Below are 18,066 nucleotides of genomic sequence, written 5' to 3' on the forward strand. Positions count from 1 at the left end.
TTGATTTGACATGACAAAAGATAATATGCCATTCATCAGTTATTACAGAACTCATCCTCCAAAACCTTCAAAGGGTGCCCAAGAAAATAAATTAAAAAATATTATCCCAAAGGTGTAAAACTAGCAGTCCTTAAGACGAAAACCAAACTTAACACCAGATTATTTTTTCAACCCAAAATGTTGGGAGGAATTCCAACCCAACCTAACATGTATATGATGAGCAAAACATATAAAAAAGACAGCAGTCACCAAACAAGTCTTTAGTGGGAATTCTTTACCCACTCAATGAGCTCCCAACCAAATACGTCAGGAGAGACATCTACATCAAAGTCATTGCCAACAATATATGAGCACTAACAAAATGAAGTCAAAATTCAAATCTAAGATGAGCAAGAACAACCAGACTGAAAGTGCTGAACAAACTACTTAAGAAACTCTAACGGCATAGAAATGATAGAACTACCAAACTTAAAGCTGCAAACTACATATTTCCATTTAATTGCCACAAAGGAATGGATACCAAACGGCAATACATAGCAAAATAACTCCAACGAAGTTCATCAAACCAGCAATCCAAAGACTTACACACTGGAACAAGCAAAGGAATATTTCACCAACAAGGAATATAGGATTTCCTTATATGATGGCCTCGTTATCATGACTTAAGCATTTCTACCATAGGACCTAACAAGAGAACAAGCCAAGAAAGAGAAGCGTCATCATTTCATACATAAATCTTCACTTCAGCACATGACTCCTAGATCTTATCAAGTTTCTCTGCCTTGACAACAGGATTGGCTTTAGCAATAGCATCCCGACCAGCAGTCCTATAATCAAAAGGGCAGTCATGTTTGTCAGAATAGCGATGAGTTGAACAGAAGGTGTTTCCACATTTGCAATTGAACCCAGTTAGACCAACACGCTTTCGGCAAGTAGTGCATCTCTTTGGTCCCGCTATTTCTTTCACCTCATCAGTAACTTTGCTTGAGGATGAGCCACAAGATGGCTCAGTTGAAATAACCACTGCCTCAACTTGTCCAGCTTGCACATCAACAGCATTAGCAACAACAGGGCCAATGCCACTATTTTTGCCATTCACAAGGCTACCAATGGATGTTGCTGCCAGATCGGCCTGCTCCTGCTTTAGAAGCATGTCCTTGTAACATTTGGAACACATATTCATTGTAGCTGCCCTTCCGAAGAAGCCACAGTTATTAATGCAAAGGATGGGGCGGTCTGGAGCTTGGCATCCAGTTTCATCGTGAGAGTCCATCTTTGTTAATCTGCAAAACAACATCATAACGCAATTTTTAATATAATGACCATTCATTAGTTAGCCACTGAAAGAAAGAAATGAAAAAAATATGTGTATATATAAATAAAACATACACAAACACACACACACAAAGAATTTTTATATTTACTATTTTTTATTAATGTGCAACCTAATCGAACAACCATTGATTCTTTAGATTCCTATGCAAGAATTGTCTTTATAAAAAATCAGTCAAATTCATGATCATTTGGTCATCGAAAATGTGTAAACAAATGTAATCTGTAGGATAAAATTGTAATGAATATTTTTTTTTTGATTTGTCAATCACACGGTGTCCTCAAAGGCTTCCTAGGCCCAGAGACTAATCCGTGCTCGGGGGATCTTGTCAGAACGCTTCCTCCCCCCTGGCCACCAAGAATATATTGGGATTTAACTCCAATAAGCGTCGGCGGGATTCGAACCCGGGTGTGGGGGTTCCACACCTGGAGGCTCTTACCAACTCGACCACCTGTGGTGGTTAAAATTGTAACGAATATGATGCTAATCAAATGGTTAAACTTTTTCCAATTTAGCTAAATTTTTTGTAGGATTCAAAATAAATCTCTTTCCATAAGAACTTGGGGAATGATATAACCAAACCCCTACTTCTCCAAAAGAAATAAACTCGCTCATAATTCGATTTCTCCCTACAACCTTCTCAAGAATAGAAAGGCCACATCCAACCCCGAGTTTCAAACGAAAAGGGATTTCCAGCAATAAAAACTGGGGCTTTTTCAACATGTCTAATTCACCCACTAAACTTGCCCTGCCCAAATCTAACGTCCTGAGTTCAAAACATACACTCCTCCCAAAGATTCCAACTTGAGTCATACACTCCCTAATAAAAGACACAAGTTTCCTATAATTACCACCATCATCTTCAATAGAATGTGAACTGGTTCAGTTTCATCCAACAAACAAGCCCATCAATAGTAGACGCTAATTACAGAGGAACGATACCCTAATTTCATTGAACACGATCAGAGCCCTCATACACAAAAATTCACAAACATAAAAACCGACTCAACAACTCATTAAAAAAAAATAAAAATTATAGAACTCATCAGCTATGCATATCAGTAAAGAAATTATACCCTAAAACCACGACACAATCGATTCAATTCTACAGATAACACGAAACCTCTCACCTGGTTGCCTTGGCCGATCTTCAGTCACAAAATCGAACCAGATAATTCCTGGAAAAAAAAAGAGAGACAGAGAGAGAGAGAGAGAATTAATTCATAACTAGCGAAATCAAATTCATAAACCCCGAACTGGAGAGAGATTAGACAAGCTAATCAATCAAATTCAAACACATATAGGGAGAGAGGGGGCGTGATTCTGTTACCCTAATCCGGGAGATTATTACGAGATAGTCGAAGAATAATTTTGAAAAAAAAAAAAAAAAAAAATCGGGGGAGAAAAGAAAAAAAAATAAACAAAAAAGAAAGAGAAAGAGATAAAGAGAGATTGGAGGCTTTGGGTTTGGGTTGGGGGGGCTCCGTGGGGTCTTGTGTGGCTATTTAAATCTTCAACTTTCCTTGCCAGCGAAAAGCTTTTCCGCTCTGGGTCGGTGGAGCCACAATACCGACCCTTACAGGATTCCGTAATTACGTGGTATTGCCATTCCTCCTCAACTGTTGAAAGGAGTCTAGACTTGGAAGAAGTCCACGACCCGTTAAGTTAATGGGTCATATTTATTAACTTAATAGAGCATAGGAATCTGGAAGACTCTGGCTCTATCTCTAATTTGTTTAATTTTTTTTTTTTATATTTTAAATCGTTGCAGGGGAATCGAACATTTTATCTCTACTATCTATAACCTTTTTAACAGTTGACTCCTTTTTTTTTTCTTTTTTTCTTTTTTTTAAACATTAGAAGACAATCGAATCATTTATCTCTTTCTGGCGTCTTGGAGAAAATATCAAGATTTAGGGAGATAAATGACTACTTTCTACATGGACTTTTTGGGTGGTAACTCCGAGATTCATGGAACCTAATGCAACTATTACCAACTAGAGAGTTTCTATTGGGACCTCTAAATCTGCTCACTTGACCTTACTCTATTTTGAATTATTAAATGACATATATAACCTACTATAAAATGACTATTAAGGACAATAATTATACCAAAAAAATTGTTATATTTATTTTCTCTAGACTTTCCAATTCAATAATATTATATTGCATTCTTTATTATTTTCCCTATCTATTTTCATTTTCCAATTTCACTACATATTCATTAAAGCATTCATAGATATTTAATAAGAAATAAAACTATGATTAAGATAAAAAAGTATGATATGCATATTGAACGCATATTGGTCAAGGAGAACAAAATAAATTGTATTATGACCTAAATCTAAATCTATCCATTATATTTGCAAAAAGAAGAAAAAAAATAGAGCTAGCAAATAAAAAAAATATTTAAATAATTAATCATGCGGTACAGAAAATAGAGAAACATTAAGTAAAAATTATTAATCTGTTTTTTTTTTTTTTGCACAGCTAAAAAAGAAAAAGTAAATAAAAAAAAATCACATAATAGTTCATGTTATTTTATTTTTATTAATTTTTAAAACTCAATACCTTGTGTTTGATTTTTTTTTTTATTGGATAAGAGATTTATGTTGTCTGATTAAGGAATGGAGTTGTAATTAAGATTTATAGAGTAATTAAATCATTGAAATGACTAAGTTTTTTATTATAAAGATCTTAGTTTGTTTGTAAATTATATGTGTGAGGTTATTTGAGGAACTTTAGTGAGGTTTAATGAGTAAATTTAGTATTTAAAAATTTGATAGGAGGTGTAAAAAACATAGAGGTCAAGTGAGTAAATTTGGAGGTTCCAATAGAAAAACTCTACCAACTAATATCCAAACCATGTATGTGGAATAGTGAGTTTACTAAAGAGCATTTTCTTCATATGGATGCTGAGAAAATTTTAGCTATTCCTTTATGTGAAAGAAGTGGTGGAGATGTTGTAGTGTGGTACTATAATGAAAATAAACACTATTTGATAAATTGAACTACTGGTTGGGAATGGAATTAAAGTAGATCGTTGTGAAAGCAAGTAGTAGCGGGCGAAGTGATATTTTTCACTTCATTAATGTTTGGAGTACTATATGGAGTCTTAAGATTCCAAACAAAGTCAAGATCTTTTTATGGAGCGCCTGCCACACATTTCTCATTTGTGCTGAGCGTCTTGCTGTGTCACAATTTGCTTTGCAATTGTGCCCCAAAACCTTGAAATTTAACTTGTCTTTCATTATGTTTCATCTATATTTATCTCATTTCCTTTTCTTTATGAGAAACCATGCATTGAGAAGAAAATGACCATTTGAGGCTTGAAATGTGAAGAATTGGAGTAAGTGAATTAGAGAGAGATCAAGACAACTGGATAAATGACAAAAGAAGCTGATTGAGTAGAAGACCTGGTGGAACATTATCGAAGGAATTCGTTTGGGATGGTATATTAATAGCATAAATCAAAGAACAAAAGCAAAAGTACCCAATTGCAATCAAGACTAAAACTTTAGTATAGAATCTAATCCCAATCACCGAACCCATAAACTAATTAAGAAGAACTAACAAAATTTACTTACAGGAGACTTGTTCTTTCGACTTGAACAATGATCACAAATGGCATAATCCTATTTTAGAAATTAACCTTTGCATTCTTCTCTCTCTGTCTTTGTCAATTAACAACCGAAACTGTAAGATGAAAGCAGTGCAGCTGGGTCAATCTCGATCAACTGATTTGATCGAGATTTGAGAGAGAGAGCGAGAGAGAAGAAAGAAGATCGAGCGCAAGCTGAAGAAGGTTTTTATACCTAGGGCGGAAAAGAAAGGCAAAATCATCATTTCATAGCCAAGCCAACACTGTTACTAAGTCGATGAATAGTGTGAGGAGAATTAGTATTTTACAGAGCCAAAGCCCAAATATAGTTTGTTCTTCTAGCCAATCCACCACCACCACTACTACTACTGTTGTTATTGCTGCAATATATCACTCTAAGGCAACCAAAAGCCCTTGAGGAGACCACAACCACCTGCGCCACTAATAACATATTTGAGAAGAAGATGCCATTGAGCCACTCGCTCCCAATCAAGTCTCTAATATCGACACAACTCACTTCTAAGTTGTAGCCTTGAAGCAGCAAGGTAGAAAGAGAGGAAACTGGTGAGAGCTCCAGTAGGGACGACCTCGAACACCTTCTATCCTATGCAACACCGCCTCGATAAGAATTTATTGCATCTAGCTCCCTCTCCAAAAACACCATCACTGATCCAACTCCAAAAGCCCACCACCATAACGTTACCTTATCGAAACTTAGCTTTAGATCTCTATTGGTTGAGTAGATGCTAAGCAAAGAGAGTAGACAAATGCTTACCAAGGTCTCCTTGAGGAAACTATGCCAGAGTTGTCGACCCAAGAAGGTTGCCGCTCCCATAACAATGCTCAATCAGTTTTGCAGCTGCAGGAAAACCGTAACAAAGCTAAATGTCGCTCCTTAAGAGAAATCATTTTGTTCAGAATTTTCTGATTTTGGACACTTCGGCATCCAGGGGTTGCAAACCGACCATAGAACCCTGTTCAATAAGTGGACCTCATTAGTTGTCCGCTTTCAGTTTGGGCAGTAAGGATTGGAGAAGGGCAATCACTCATTCTTAAAACTAGCATTCTTAAGACCAAAGAGTCGGGTGTAAAAGGGGGAAAGCTCTCCATTCCTGGTTCTCTTATAGCTAGATCCTCCGTAACCACAAGAATTCTTAGTTAGAATGGGATTCCAACTCAACACCCTACTTTTTTTTTTTTTTTTTTTTTTTGAGATTTTGAGAAGAGTTGCTCTTTGGAGAGCACGGTATCTCTGATAATAGGTCGGATCGTACCAATATCAATCCATTTTATTCTATTTATTCCAAGGAAAGAATTCAACAATGGCTTAGACAAAATCAAGGACCTTTTCGTACGTTGTTGAATAGAAGTAAGGAATCCACAACATTCGTAACCTCCACAACAGGTGGGATAGGCAGCCCAACATTCGATGCCTCGATATCATTCTCAAACGTCACTTAAACAGGAGGAGGAATCCTGCCCCTACCTCTGGCTCTACCCCTGCCTCTGGGTCTACCTCGACCCCTAGCTCGTCCTCCTTGTGAATCCATAACCTAAGGAGCATAGCAACCTTGGTTAATACTTGTAAAATCTTCAAACACAAGTATAAGTCATCGCTATCACTAAATCAACCACACACAACGTCGGAAGATACAATTCTATCCCCTACGTAAATCTCGAGTTAAATATAAAGGTCCTCATTCCTCAAAAGACTATAACTCCTAGAAGCTACCTTAAGCTCCTACACTTTGTTCACTAAGCCAACACTACCCTGAAAACTCACAATCCAATGCTCATTGCATACCCAATGACTATATCAATACCGAAGAGCATCAGATGGGGATCCGCTGCACACGGGCCATCACTCGAGGAGTATTGATTGTCACCAAATATGCACCTTACGCTCTGATACCAAACTGTCACGCCCCTGATTTTACACACAAGAAAAATCGATATATATATAATCCCATAATTATACATGCGTGAATGTTCAGTCATCAATACAAATTACCTGAAATCTTTTCCCTTTAACTTACACAGATATTGATGCCCTGAACCCTCAAAGTTAATATACACTCGCTCCATAGAGTTATATATTACACAAGCTTACGAATTAAATTGCCAACAACAAAATAAAACGTAAAGGCTGCTCAGAGTAACTATACAACGGAAGTTCTTATCAAAGGTAAAGTCACAAAGATGGCTTCCTACCGTAAAGCTGCTAGCTCGCTGCCTCAACCTCGATTTTCCTAACCTGCAGGATTAACCCCTACACCGTTTGAATAGTGTACCGGGTTGCCACACAACAAACCCGGTAAGCTTTTGCAAGCCCGTATGAGTAACTCAAAACACACATGCACAACTCATGCCAGAAACGAGGAAAACCTTTCAACTCACGAATAAAGAAAACATACCATGCTTCCAAAAACAATACTCTTTTCCCAAAAGGAACAACGAAAGTCACACCGTGACAAAATCATATAAATCGTTAACCTAACAATTCAAATATGATAAATTGATCCAACCTGGATAAAACAATAATTAGGTCCAACCTGGACAAAACAACAAATAGGTCCAACCTGGACAAAGCATCAACGCAAATAAATCATACCTATTGTTAACCTAACAAGTAGAATATGATAAATCGATCCAACCTGGATAAAACAGTAATTAGGTCCAACCTGGACAAAACAGCAAATAGGTCCAACCTGGACAAAATATGTACCCAGGAGTCTTAAGTAACCTACTTAGATCCCTAAAGTACGATGGCAGACAGACTAGAGCTCTAACTGAATCGTAACCTGTCACCCGGCCAAGGTTCAATCTTATGATATAATATTGCCATGAGGATGCAACCTGCAACCCTGGATCCTTAGGCCAACTTGACCCTCAGATCAAAACGTTAAATCGAATCAAAAGGAGAAATCACAACCTGTGACTCTCAAATCCTCAGACCACCGGTCGTCAGATCAAAACGTTAAATCGAATCAAAAGGAGAAATCACAACCTGTGACTCTCAAATCCTCAGACCACCGGTCGTCAGATCAAAACGTTAAATCAACCCAAAAGGAGAAATCACAACCTGTGACTCTCAAATCCTCAAACACTTTTCAAAACAATAGAAATACCATTTCCCACCAATTGTTTTCCAAAAGCCACAACCCAAAACAATAAAAAGCATCATTTCATGCATATTGTTTCACAAATCCACAAACCACCAAAACATATATATTTCATGTAAACATATATCTACTAATACATGAATACGTATGTATATATATACATCCCATAATATATATATATATATACACACACACATAGTCATCTACTCAGAAATGCCACTAATACCATCTATAGTTTGTAGTTAACTAATTAACTCTCAAAACGATAAGGGTATTCCCGTTTGTGAATGAACTTCGTGAGATTACTCACCTTAGAATCCCGCTGCGTCTTCAATACAGAATCGAACTAACACTATCACCAACAACTCGTCCAATTCACCTTTAGAAGCACCTAATCACCAATGATTTCAAATTAGTAACGATTCACAAATGATTTAAGTCCGAAACCCTTGTTTTGAACTAAAATCCCCAAAGTGGCGCCAATCGAGGCGAAACCACATCCGAAACCTCCCAAAGTCTCTGGAATACGTCCACGATCGATGTGACCAAACCACAAGTCGATCGGACGCTCAAATCCTCACGGATAGAATAATCGATCCGTATGAAACTGCAAAAATCATAACAATTCCATACGAACTCCAAAACTTGCATATTATATATCGAAACGCTCGTATCAACGAGTAGAACATATATTATAACAAAAACAATTCCTTAAGTGGCCGGAACACCTCCGGAACGCCGCCACAGACGGTGGCGCACCGCCGCCGGCCAAAACTCAATATTTCACAAAACTCCCAACATCAAAGTTCTTCATCTAAGCATGCTTGTGAACTTTCATAACTGGATCGAAGTCAGAAAACAAGCTTAAGGGATCGAAAACTACCTCACAAGCCGTGAACAGTAATCCCAACTGAGTTGAACCGATTTCCACGTAAACCGATCAAAATAAACACCATAGATCGACAAGGAAGCCTATTATGAACTCAACCAAGGAAGCACGAAGCCACGAAGTCGCCGGAGTTGTGTTTTTCGGCCGGGTCCGAAAACACCAACCTGCACCGCCTTCTATCGCCGCTACCACCGAGAATCGGCACTAGAGGACACCACAGGGAGGAGCGCACAGAGGAGTCGAGCTGATCTGGAAAGTCTCGTCGCCAGAGATGGCCGGAGCTCGCCGGAAAAGCCGGGTCGGATCACCAGGTTCGGGTAGGGTCGAGCGCGGGTGATGAGAGAGAACGGAGGATTCTGATTTTCCCGAAATGGTAAAACTGAAAATGGAAATAGTAAGTTTCCGAAAATGGAAACTCCTATTTATAGAACTTTCACAAAACTTCAAACGCTCATAACTTTCTCATACGAACTCCGATTTCCGCGTTCCACATGTCCACGAACTCGTATCGACGCGCTCTACAACTTTCGTGAAGAAAGTTTTTGGAGAATCTCAACGTATCAAAAGTCAACCTTGAACCCCCCCTAAAGTCATACTTTTCAAATAGAAATTCGTCCGAAACGCTTCCGCTCCATCCACGAGCCACGAAACCGTCCAACAACCATAAATTAGATTCCGGAAATTCCTCGGAAAATAATTACGAATTTCCGGGGCATCACAGCTGAGGCCCAAGGTCAATCCTGCACCCTACCATTCGACCCCAAAGATTCAGCCGGAAGGACCAACCAGAGAGCAACCCAACCTCATCGCTCTAGCGACCTCCCTCTGCCCTCCACCATCGTTGAAGATAAGAGAGAACCTCCTGACCTCCGACCTGGAATCAACAAGTGACACTTAGAGGCGTCTCCTCATATCCTCCACCAAAACTCCTTCGAGAATCCAAGCGCTACAGCACCATGGAACACACCGCCTATCGAATCCGATGTCTTAATCCAACACTCTCACCGCCACAACCTTTAGCCGCCGCGACCGGAGCCTGTCACCCCCAGGAATGAAAACACCACACCCTCACCGCCGCCACAGCCTAAAGCCACCGCAACTCGGAGCCGTAACCAGGCTCGGCCCTGGCCCAAGGCAGGTAGGGTGATGGCCCAGGGTCCCAAATCTCTCTTAGTCTCTTTCAATGACCAAAATATCGAGTTTCGAGGAAATATCGATGGTCCCGGAAACTGAAATTTCGATGGAAATATCGATTTCGATAAATATTTGAAAAAAACAACGGAAATCTATATAAAAATATGGAAATTTGAAATGAAGCTTTAAGAAATGCTTATTTGATCAATTATCTCTTGTATTTATATCAATAAAATGTTGAGCAAACTCATTGCATATGGATTTGTAGTGAAATAAGATAAATTCATATGCTCTAACAAAATAAAGATTTTTGACATTTAACTTAATACATCTCAACTTTTGATGTTATATGGATTGGAACACAATTTGAAACATGAAATTACACCTATAGTCTTTTAAACATCCTAGTTTATGTGTAATATACACATCCTAGTTTATGTGTAATATAGTTGAAAATAATTTACTTTTATTATGTCTATTTACCAAAAATAATAATTAAGAATCAATATTCAGTATTAACATACGTGATTTTTGTCATATAAAATTAGGAACACAAGAAATATTTGGAGCAAAAAAATGAAGTTGCAGAAGATAATGAGTTTAATGAAAAATATTTTTATTTAGGGTTATTATCACAAATGGTATCTGAACTATACCTCAATCTTATCGATGGTACCTGAACTTCAATTTTGATCACAACCAGTACCCAAACTTTTTGATTTCATTTTAAATGGTACCTAGAGCCACCTCCGGTCAATATTCCGACTAAAAACGGCATGTAAGGCGATCATAGTGATGATTTTTTATGATTTCAAGGGTTGCGATCATATATAGTGATAATTTTTTGATAATAGACTTGCCTTGAACTTGATTTTTTTAAAAAAAAAATTTTAGATTTGGCTTTTTTAGCCGGAATAGTGACCGAAGGTGGCCTTAGGTACCATTTAAAATGAAGTCGAAAAGTTCGGGTATTGGTTGTGATCAAAATTGAAGTTCAGGTATCATCGATAAAATAGAGGATAAGTTCAGGTACCATTTGTGATAATAACCCTTTTATTTATAAAGAAATTTTTTTGAAGGGTTTAAATTTAGAATGGTTGGTAAATTCAAATATTTTGCAAGGTGTTTTTAGACTCGTAAATTGTATATATGTTTAAAGTTAGTGCATAATAAAGTGTATGAGTCTCAGTCGGAATGGTTGAGATGTATGGATTGTTCTGTCTCAACCAAGGTTCGAATCTCAAGGTTCGCATTGGCTTTTTATTCTCAATTCAACTCCAATTTGGGCCCAAGTTTGGCTGTTGGGCTGCATACAAAAGGCAAAATATTGAGGATTTCGCGATAATTTCGAAAGTTTCGCGAAATATCTGAAATTCCCAATAATATAGGGAGGTTGAAAAAACAAAAATTTCGCCGAAATTATCGATTTTTAAGACCTTGGTCTCTTTCTGCTGGGAATCAAATTACGAGAAAAGCAGGAATTTAAAAAGCCGCTGCAACTAGACAAAAAAGAATGTCCATTCTTGGGCAATTCACGTGTGGCAACATATTGGGGCCCTGCAACTAGACAAAAGAGCATGGTTAGAGTAGTTCACATGGGAGCTGCTGTCGCTTGACAAAATGAAGGAATACAACATTGGGCCAATAAAAGAGAATAAAGGAGATTAGCCCAGTTGCTCTTAACACTTTTTATTCCGCAGATTCTTCATCTTTTGACTCTTCTCTTCTTCCTCTCAATTCACAACTCCCAAGGCTCATTAATCATGGAGCAAATCGAGCAATTTTATATAAAGATTTATTTTTTTATTTTTTATTTATATAAAGGGGCCCGATTTTATTCTTGGCCCCAGGCCTTGAATTTCTCAGGGCCGGGTTTGGCCGTATCGCCTCAAAATGAGCCGTTGAACAAAATTCCAGAGCACCTGACGACGCCGACCAAGGATGCCTCCATCTTCTCGTCGTCGCCTTGGTTTGGATACAGCACGGTCGCCGCCGCCAACAAAACCCTAGGTTTCACACTCTCGAGGTCGCTCCGTATTGCTCGGAGGCCTCCGAGTTGGTTATAGCTAATTTCTATGTATTTTTATTTTTGTTTTTTGGGAACTTAAAATATTATTTCCAGAAAAAAAAAAAAAAAAAAAATATATATATATATATATATAATTTGGATATTGAAAAAGTTCGGGTTCATATCGGGTTTTCCAATTAAGATTACAACCCCAAAAGCCCAAATATACTATGAACCGGCCCAAATGAGTGGTCCGTCCACTCAACCCTGATTCCTGCATCAGATTCTCACGGCGGGAAAAGTGTAAAGTGAAGTGCGAATTGGCGGGAACAAATCGGAGGCCCAAACATTCGCATATAAATCCAGTCCCCTACTCTTACCTACAGAAACCTCCAGTTTCAAATTCCGAAACCTCTTATGGGAAAGAGAAAGAGAGCTAGGGTTTCTGAGCAAAAGCAAGCACCAGAAGCCGGAGAAGACGAACGGCCAATGGACGAAGATCACAACGCCTCTTCAAGTAACAACAAGACTCTCTACGAGGTGAAGTTTTGTGCGATTCGATTTGATAAGAAATTTTCATTTCTTTTTCTAAGCGAAGCAAAATTTAGATCTGTGAGGGTTTTTGTTGCCCTAATTTGGAAAAATTGGGGGTTTGAATTGTAGGTTCTTGGTGTGGAGAGAAGCGCCTCTCAGCAGGAAATCAAGAAGGCGTATTATAAGTTAGCATTGCGACTTCATCCGGATAAAAATCCTGGTGATGAGGTGAGAGTCAGTAATGTTTGTGATTTTGTAATTTTCTCTGAGATGTGGTTTTGTTGTGGATTGTAATTGTTCATGTTTGTCCGTATAGGAAGCTAAAGAGAAATTTCAGCAATTACAAAAAGTGATCTCGATTCTTGGGGATGAGGAGAAACGAGCACTGTATGACCAGACTGGTTGTGTTGACGATGATGTGAGTGCTTTCGATGGTTTTCTAGATGTTATCTATGATATCATTTGATGGTGGTTTCTATGTATTAAATAGGATCTAATCGCTAGAAATGACTAGAAAATATGTCAGTGCTGTTGTTTTTGTTTTTGACTATTGAGAAAGTATATAATGACTACACTTATTCCAGTGCTGCTTATTTTTTCAAGTAGTGCTTATTTGGATAGTCTTGTTACATGAGCAGGACCTTGCTGGTGATGTTGCTCAGAATTTGCATGAATATTTCCGAGCCATGTATAAGAAGGTCAGGATGTTTTGTTCTCTTCTGATGTAATATAATGTACTTTATGCTTTATTTAGATTTATGATAACTGATGCATCATTTATAGGTCACTGAAGCTGATATTGAAGAGTTTGAAGCAAACTATAGGGGATCTGATTCTGAGAAGAAAGATTTGATTGAGCTCTACAGCAAGTACAAGGGAAATATGAACAGGTACTAGCATTGTATAAAATCTTTTCCCAATTTGGATTTCCTGTTTGGTGCTTACAGTTCCCTCCCCTTGCAGACTCTTCTGTTCAATGCTTTGTTCAGATCCTAAGCTTGATTCGCACCGCTTTAAGGACATTCTTGATGAGGCAATAGCTTCAGGTGCAGATATCTTTTAGCCTCTGATTTGTCTGAAATGTTTAAATCTGGAATTTCAATGCTATAATTAAATTGCTTGAATATAGTGTTAATAATGCATAGAAGTATAGTTTCTAGTTGAGTGGCAAGAAATGAAGAAACACTTGGATTGCAAATGAAGGATTGAAACTTAGTCATTTCAAATATATGACTTAAAATGTATCTAGTTGTTTCAAACAAATTGTATTTAGTATTTGTTTTCTCCGAACCAATCTAAGTTTCAGAATCAAAATCTGGTTCTGTTTTCTTGAATCATTCTACCAAAATGGGGTTTTAGTACCTTTTCTTCTTTATGAGAAAAAGATAGGAAAAAAAAAAAGTTTCTGTAATCCAACCACAAACTCATGTCTTATACTTAGTAACTAACATGTATCGGACCTCAAACATCACCTGCTAAGCCTAGCTGATATCTTCAACTTAATATATCCACTACGCAACTGAAGTTGTTCAGAAACTTTCCATGTTCATGGGATGATCCCTTATCCTTTTCCTGGCAATAGTTAAATGTAATTAGGATCATGCCAGTTGCTGGAGTCTTACTTTATCTGCTTAAGGGTTTTGGGGAACAAATAATGGTTGTTGGTATGAGAAGTATTAGAGCCTTGTTCTAATCAATGGGGTTGCCACATAGATTACGAGCCAAATGTTCATCAAGTCACATGTATCACTCTTTATGTTTGATTTTTCTTCCTCTATCTTGATTCTATCTAATTGATCGGTATTTTATTAGTTGTTGAGCATGTCCAAACTATCACTGTTGGTTCTTTCAAATTATCTCCAAAATGCAAGGAAAGATGCATGTCTCAAATGTTCAAGGAATTCTGACATTTATGAATTCTTGCCGTACTGAATCGTTAAAGGTCTGCTGAAGTATTTGTCATATTGCTGACATTCACCCTTTTCCATCCTGCTCGCTTTTGTAGGAGAACTGAAATCAACCAAAGCCTACACAAAATGGGCAAAGAAAGTATCTGAAACAAAACCTCCTATTAGTCCTTTAAAGAGGAAGAGCAAGTGAGTGCTTTTGCTACACGTTTCTTTTGTTGCTCATATATATTTTAATCTCATCCGGAAATAAAATTTGCATGCTTACATTTTACAGGTCAAGTAAACAGTCAGAACCAGATCTGTATGCCATCATATCTCAGCGTAGGAATGAGAGGAAAGACCAGTTTGACTCTATGTTCTCTAACCTAGTCTCTAAGTATGGCGGGAGTAATGATGCTTCAGAACCCACAGATGAAGAATTTGAGGCTACACAGAAAAAGCTTGAAAGCAAAAGGTCCACCAGAAAATCAAACCGCAAGTAAATTGATGATGTGCTCGAATTTCTGTCTATCAAAACTTTAGCGTGTTTTGTTAGACATTTAAATCTGTGCCTTTTTGTATGTGAGCTTTCCATATGTTGATAGTTTTAGATGTTGCCTGATGCTGTATTCGGAAGTATGCAAATGGGAAAACTCGCTGAAAGAAATCTACTCACCCTCTTTCTCTCTCTCTTTTGCTGTTTTGCCATTTGATTTTCATTATGGGATTTCAAAGTAGCTGTTCTTTTATTATCATGATATTGATGTTTTTTTACTGTGCTCTTGTTTAGAGAAAAGGATTAGAGGGTTAAAAAGGCATGTTGTTTCTTACAGCTTCAGGCCAAACCAGCAACTACATACTGTTTTCATCTAAGCTTGTTCGGGTATTGTAGCTGTTTACTTCAAAATGTTAAAAGAGTAGCACAAACTATTGACATAAACATACTTGCTTTCAGAACCATTGTTGTTCTTCAATCAAGCTTTGTTTGGTACAAGGGTTTCTGGTGTTGGGTTGCTGAAGTTGTTTTTCAGTGTTGATTCGTGTTCTGTGTTCCTCATCAAATCACGTAGTAATGAAGTATATCCATCAGTTGACAGACTGCTACATACTACTAGTATTTGTTAGTTGCATGATTGCATTAGTTAGTAGTTACTACTAATAGCTGCAGTCTCTTCGTTGTTATTCCTCTGGTTTTATATGCATTTATATTAAGAACGTATTGGATTTTTCTGGTCATTAATGAGAAAAACGTTTTATATGCATTTATATAAAGAACGTATTGGATTTTTCTGGTCATTAATGAGAAAAACGTTATTTTTATTTGGTGCCTCTAGTCACATTTCTGAAAGCTGTGATCACCAAAGGTTGTTTGGAAGTAAAGGACCAAGTACCCATTTTCATGTTTGACGGTGCACCTCATGGTTTTCATTCCGACCAGGAAAAGAAAAACAAAAACCGTAATCATCACGGTACGTCTCACCCATCCAGGGCTTTTGAGCTTTGTTGTACACCCCATAATCTCATATGATGATTTCAAGTCTTGTATGGAAATATATAACACCTTGGGTAATAAGTATATAAACTATATGTAACTGCTTCTTTCAAGGAGAACAGAACGCGCCTCACGCGCGGAGAAAGGGGGGGGGGGGGGGGGGGGAGAGAGAGAGAGAGAGAGAGAGCGTCTTCGAGTGCGACCTTTCCCAGCCGAACGCCGCCTGATCCCTGCCGCTGCGTTCCGATCCGGGAGAGGAAGTTTTCCCGGGCTAGCGGCATGGATCTCTGGCGGAGGCTTGGTTCACGGATGGTGGAAGGTGGTTTGACGCCGGACGGGGCAGATCGGGTGAGATCTCCTCCTCTTGGGTCATGGGTGAGATCTGACAAGGAACAGCAAAGGGGTGATTGCCGGCAGTAGTTCCTGGCGTCACGGATGGTTCAGGGTGTACGGCGATGGCTGGGTCTTCGATCCCAGGGCAGGGACGAGCTCGGAGATGGTTCGCCCCTTTCTGGGCTTCAATCTCCGACATCGACCGGGTTTGGGGGTGGCCGGCTATGTGGTGCGGCGATGGGGTGGCGTAGGAATGAGTTGCTGCAACGTGGTGGTGCAAGGTAGCGGTGTGGTGACGATGGAGAGCGCTAGCAGCAAGTTTGGAGGAGGGCGGCGATGGTTCCTTGAGGGAAGTGGAGGTTGGGCCGGGCCGCTGTGTTTGGTCAGTTTTTTATTAGGGTTTTAGTTTCAGGTTTTTGGTTAGGTCAAATAAAACGCCCCTACTCAATTGAGCTAGGGTTTGGAGGTTTTGGTCGTGTTGTGGAGCCATCTATATGGTGTTACTCCTGGGAACAATATGTTAGAATTTCGATGCTGTTTGGTTATCAACGGAAAGGTGGATTTCCCTTGCACGTGGTCTGGCGGTTTATGGACACGGTGTGGAAGAGGGTGGAGTGGTTCGTCTGGCTGTTGGTGACGAGGTCGTATCGTGACACTCGGGATTGGTTATCTTTCTTTGTAGCCTGGGGTGATAGGCGTAAAAATTGGTTAAAGGTTGGACCTTTTCGGTTCATGGATGTTACTAGTGACGGACCCATAACTATGGATCTTAGTAGGAATATGTGTCGTGGTGTTGATACCATAACCGGTTATTCCAATGCTTTGTAATTCTTTTAGTTATTAATGGATTCTATTTCTTCTCAAAAAAAAAAAAATATAACACCTTGGGTACTGATAACCAAAAATTATTTATATAAAGTGATATTACATATAATGACACAACTTTAGGGGCATCCTAGAAAGAGCAACTACTTTGAACAATTTCACCCACTGGAGTATAGCACCAACAAACAGTGAGTAGATGAAATTGCTCGAGTATAAATGCATTTATATTAACCCTCATCAGACACATGTATAGCATCATCCCCCTGCCCCAAACCCCCAATTTTGAAATCGTTCAAAAATGTAGTGCTCAACAAGCCACACCCCTATTGCCAAAACACTTGGATCAATCAGAATACGCATGAGTTTCAAGAGTCAGCAGAATTCTTCATTGAAATACCAAACAGGAATACCGAGACACGGCCATGGCTCTCAAAATGTTTGAAAATACGAGCAAAGTGAACAGCCCCGAGCAAATCTTCTAGAGAGCGTACCCTTTATCTCTTCTACGAAAAACGAAAAATCGAAACAGAGAAAAATAAGAATATTTTGATTCTATGGACCTCCGAGGTGATGACAAGGAAAAGCCACCACTATTGAAAATAAGAGAGGGTTGAGAGGAGTCAGAGGACACATTTTTGTAATTTCGCTACTAGCAATTACTTTTGACTTGTGTTGGAGAATAAACTAGCAAAATCAATGTATAAGATATATTTAATAGTGAATAAGTAAAAGCAAACTTTTAACAGAAAATATCACAACTTTGTGAATAAAATCTATTCGTCTCTCCTAGCAGAGATTCTCGTGAAAAACTCTTCGACAAAAACTACCAAACCTTCACGCCTCAATGGCTTCCTCCTCAGCTAGTCTTACGGCGGCTCTTCCTCTGTCGAACTCTCCTCGTGTTTC

The 18,066-nt window shown here is 38.6% G+C and overlaps 2 protein-coding genes across 3 annotated transcripts; one reads left to right on the forward strand and one right to left on the reverse strand.

Annotated features, from left to right (window-relative positions):
* Positions 1-451: 451 nt before the first annotated feature.
* Positions 452-2,928, reverse strand: LOC112192849 (zinc finger A20 and AN1 domain-containing stress-associated protein 8). Of its 2 annotated transcripts, none has more exons than XM_040516577.1 (3): positions 2,664-2,928; positions 2,410-2,511; positions 452-1,283 (listed from the first exon to the last, which is right to left on the reverse strand). In XM_040516577.1, exon 3 carries the CDS (start codon positions 1,271-1,273, stop codon positions 758-760), a length of 516 nt encoding a protein of 171 aa, XP_040372511.1. In that variant the 5' UTR covers positions 1,274-1,283; positions 2,410-2,511; positions 2,664-2,928; the 3' UTR covers positions 452-757. The 2 variants fall into 2 exon arrangements, with proteins under 2 accessions (XP_040372511.1, XP_024188516.1); XM_024332748.2 differs by having other exon boundaries at positions 2,464-2,511; positions 2,664-2,923.
* A 9,459-nt stretch (positions 2,929-12,387) lies between these two features.
* Positions 12,388-15,268, forward strand: LOC112193201 (chaperone protein dnaJ 6). The gene is made up of 8 exons (XM_024333274.2): positions 12,388-12,627; positions 12,751-12,849; positions 12,938-13,039; positions 13,260-13,319; positions 13,405-13,511; positions 13,585-13,667; positions 14,627-14,717; positions 14,806-15,268. Exons 1-8 carry the CDS (start codon positions 12,505-12,507, stop codon positions 15,011-15,013), a joined length of 873 nt encoding a protein of 290 aa, XP_024189042.1. The 5' UTR covers positions 12,388-12,504; the 3' UTR covers positions 15,014-15,268.
* The last annotated feature ends 2,798 nt before the right edge of the window (positions 15,269-18,066 follow it).

The sequence above is a fragment of the Rosa chinensis genome, chromosome 3 (genome assembly GCF_002994745.2).
Source record: "Rosa chinensis cultivar Old Blush chromosome 3, RchiOBHm-V2, whole genome shotgun sequence".
Lineage (NCBI taxonomy): Eukaryota > Viridiplantae > Streptophyta > Magnoliopsida > Rosales > Rosaceae > Rosa > Rosa chinensis.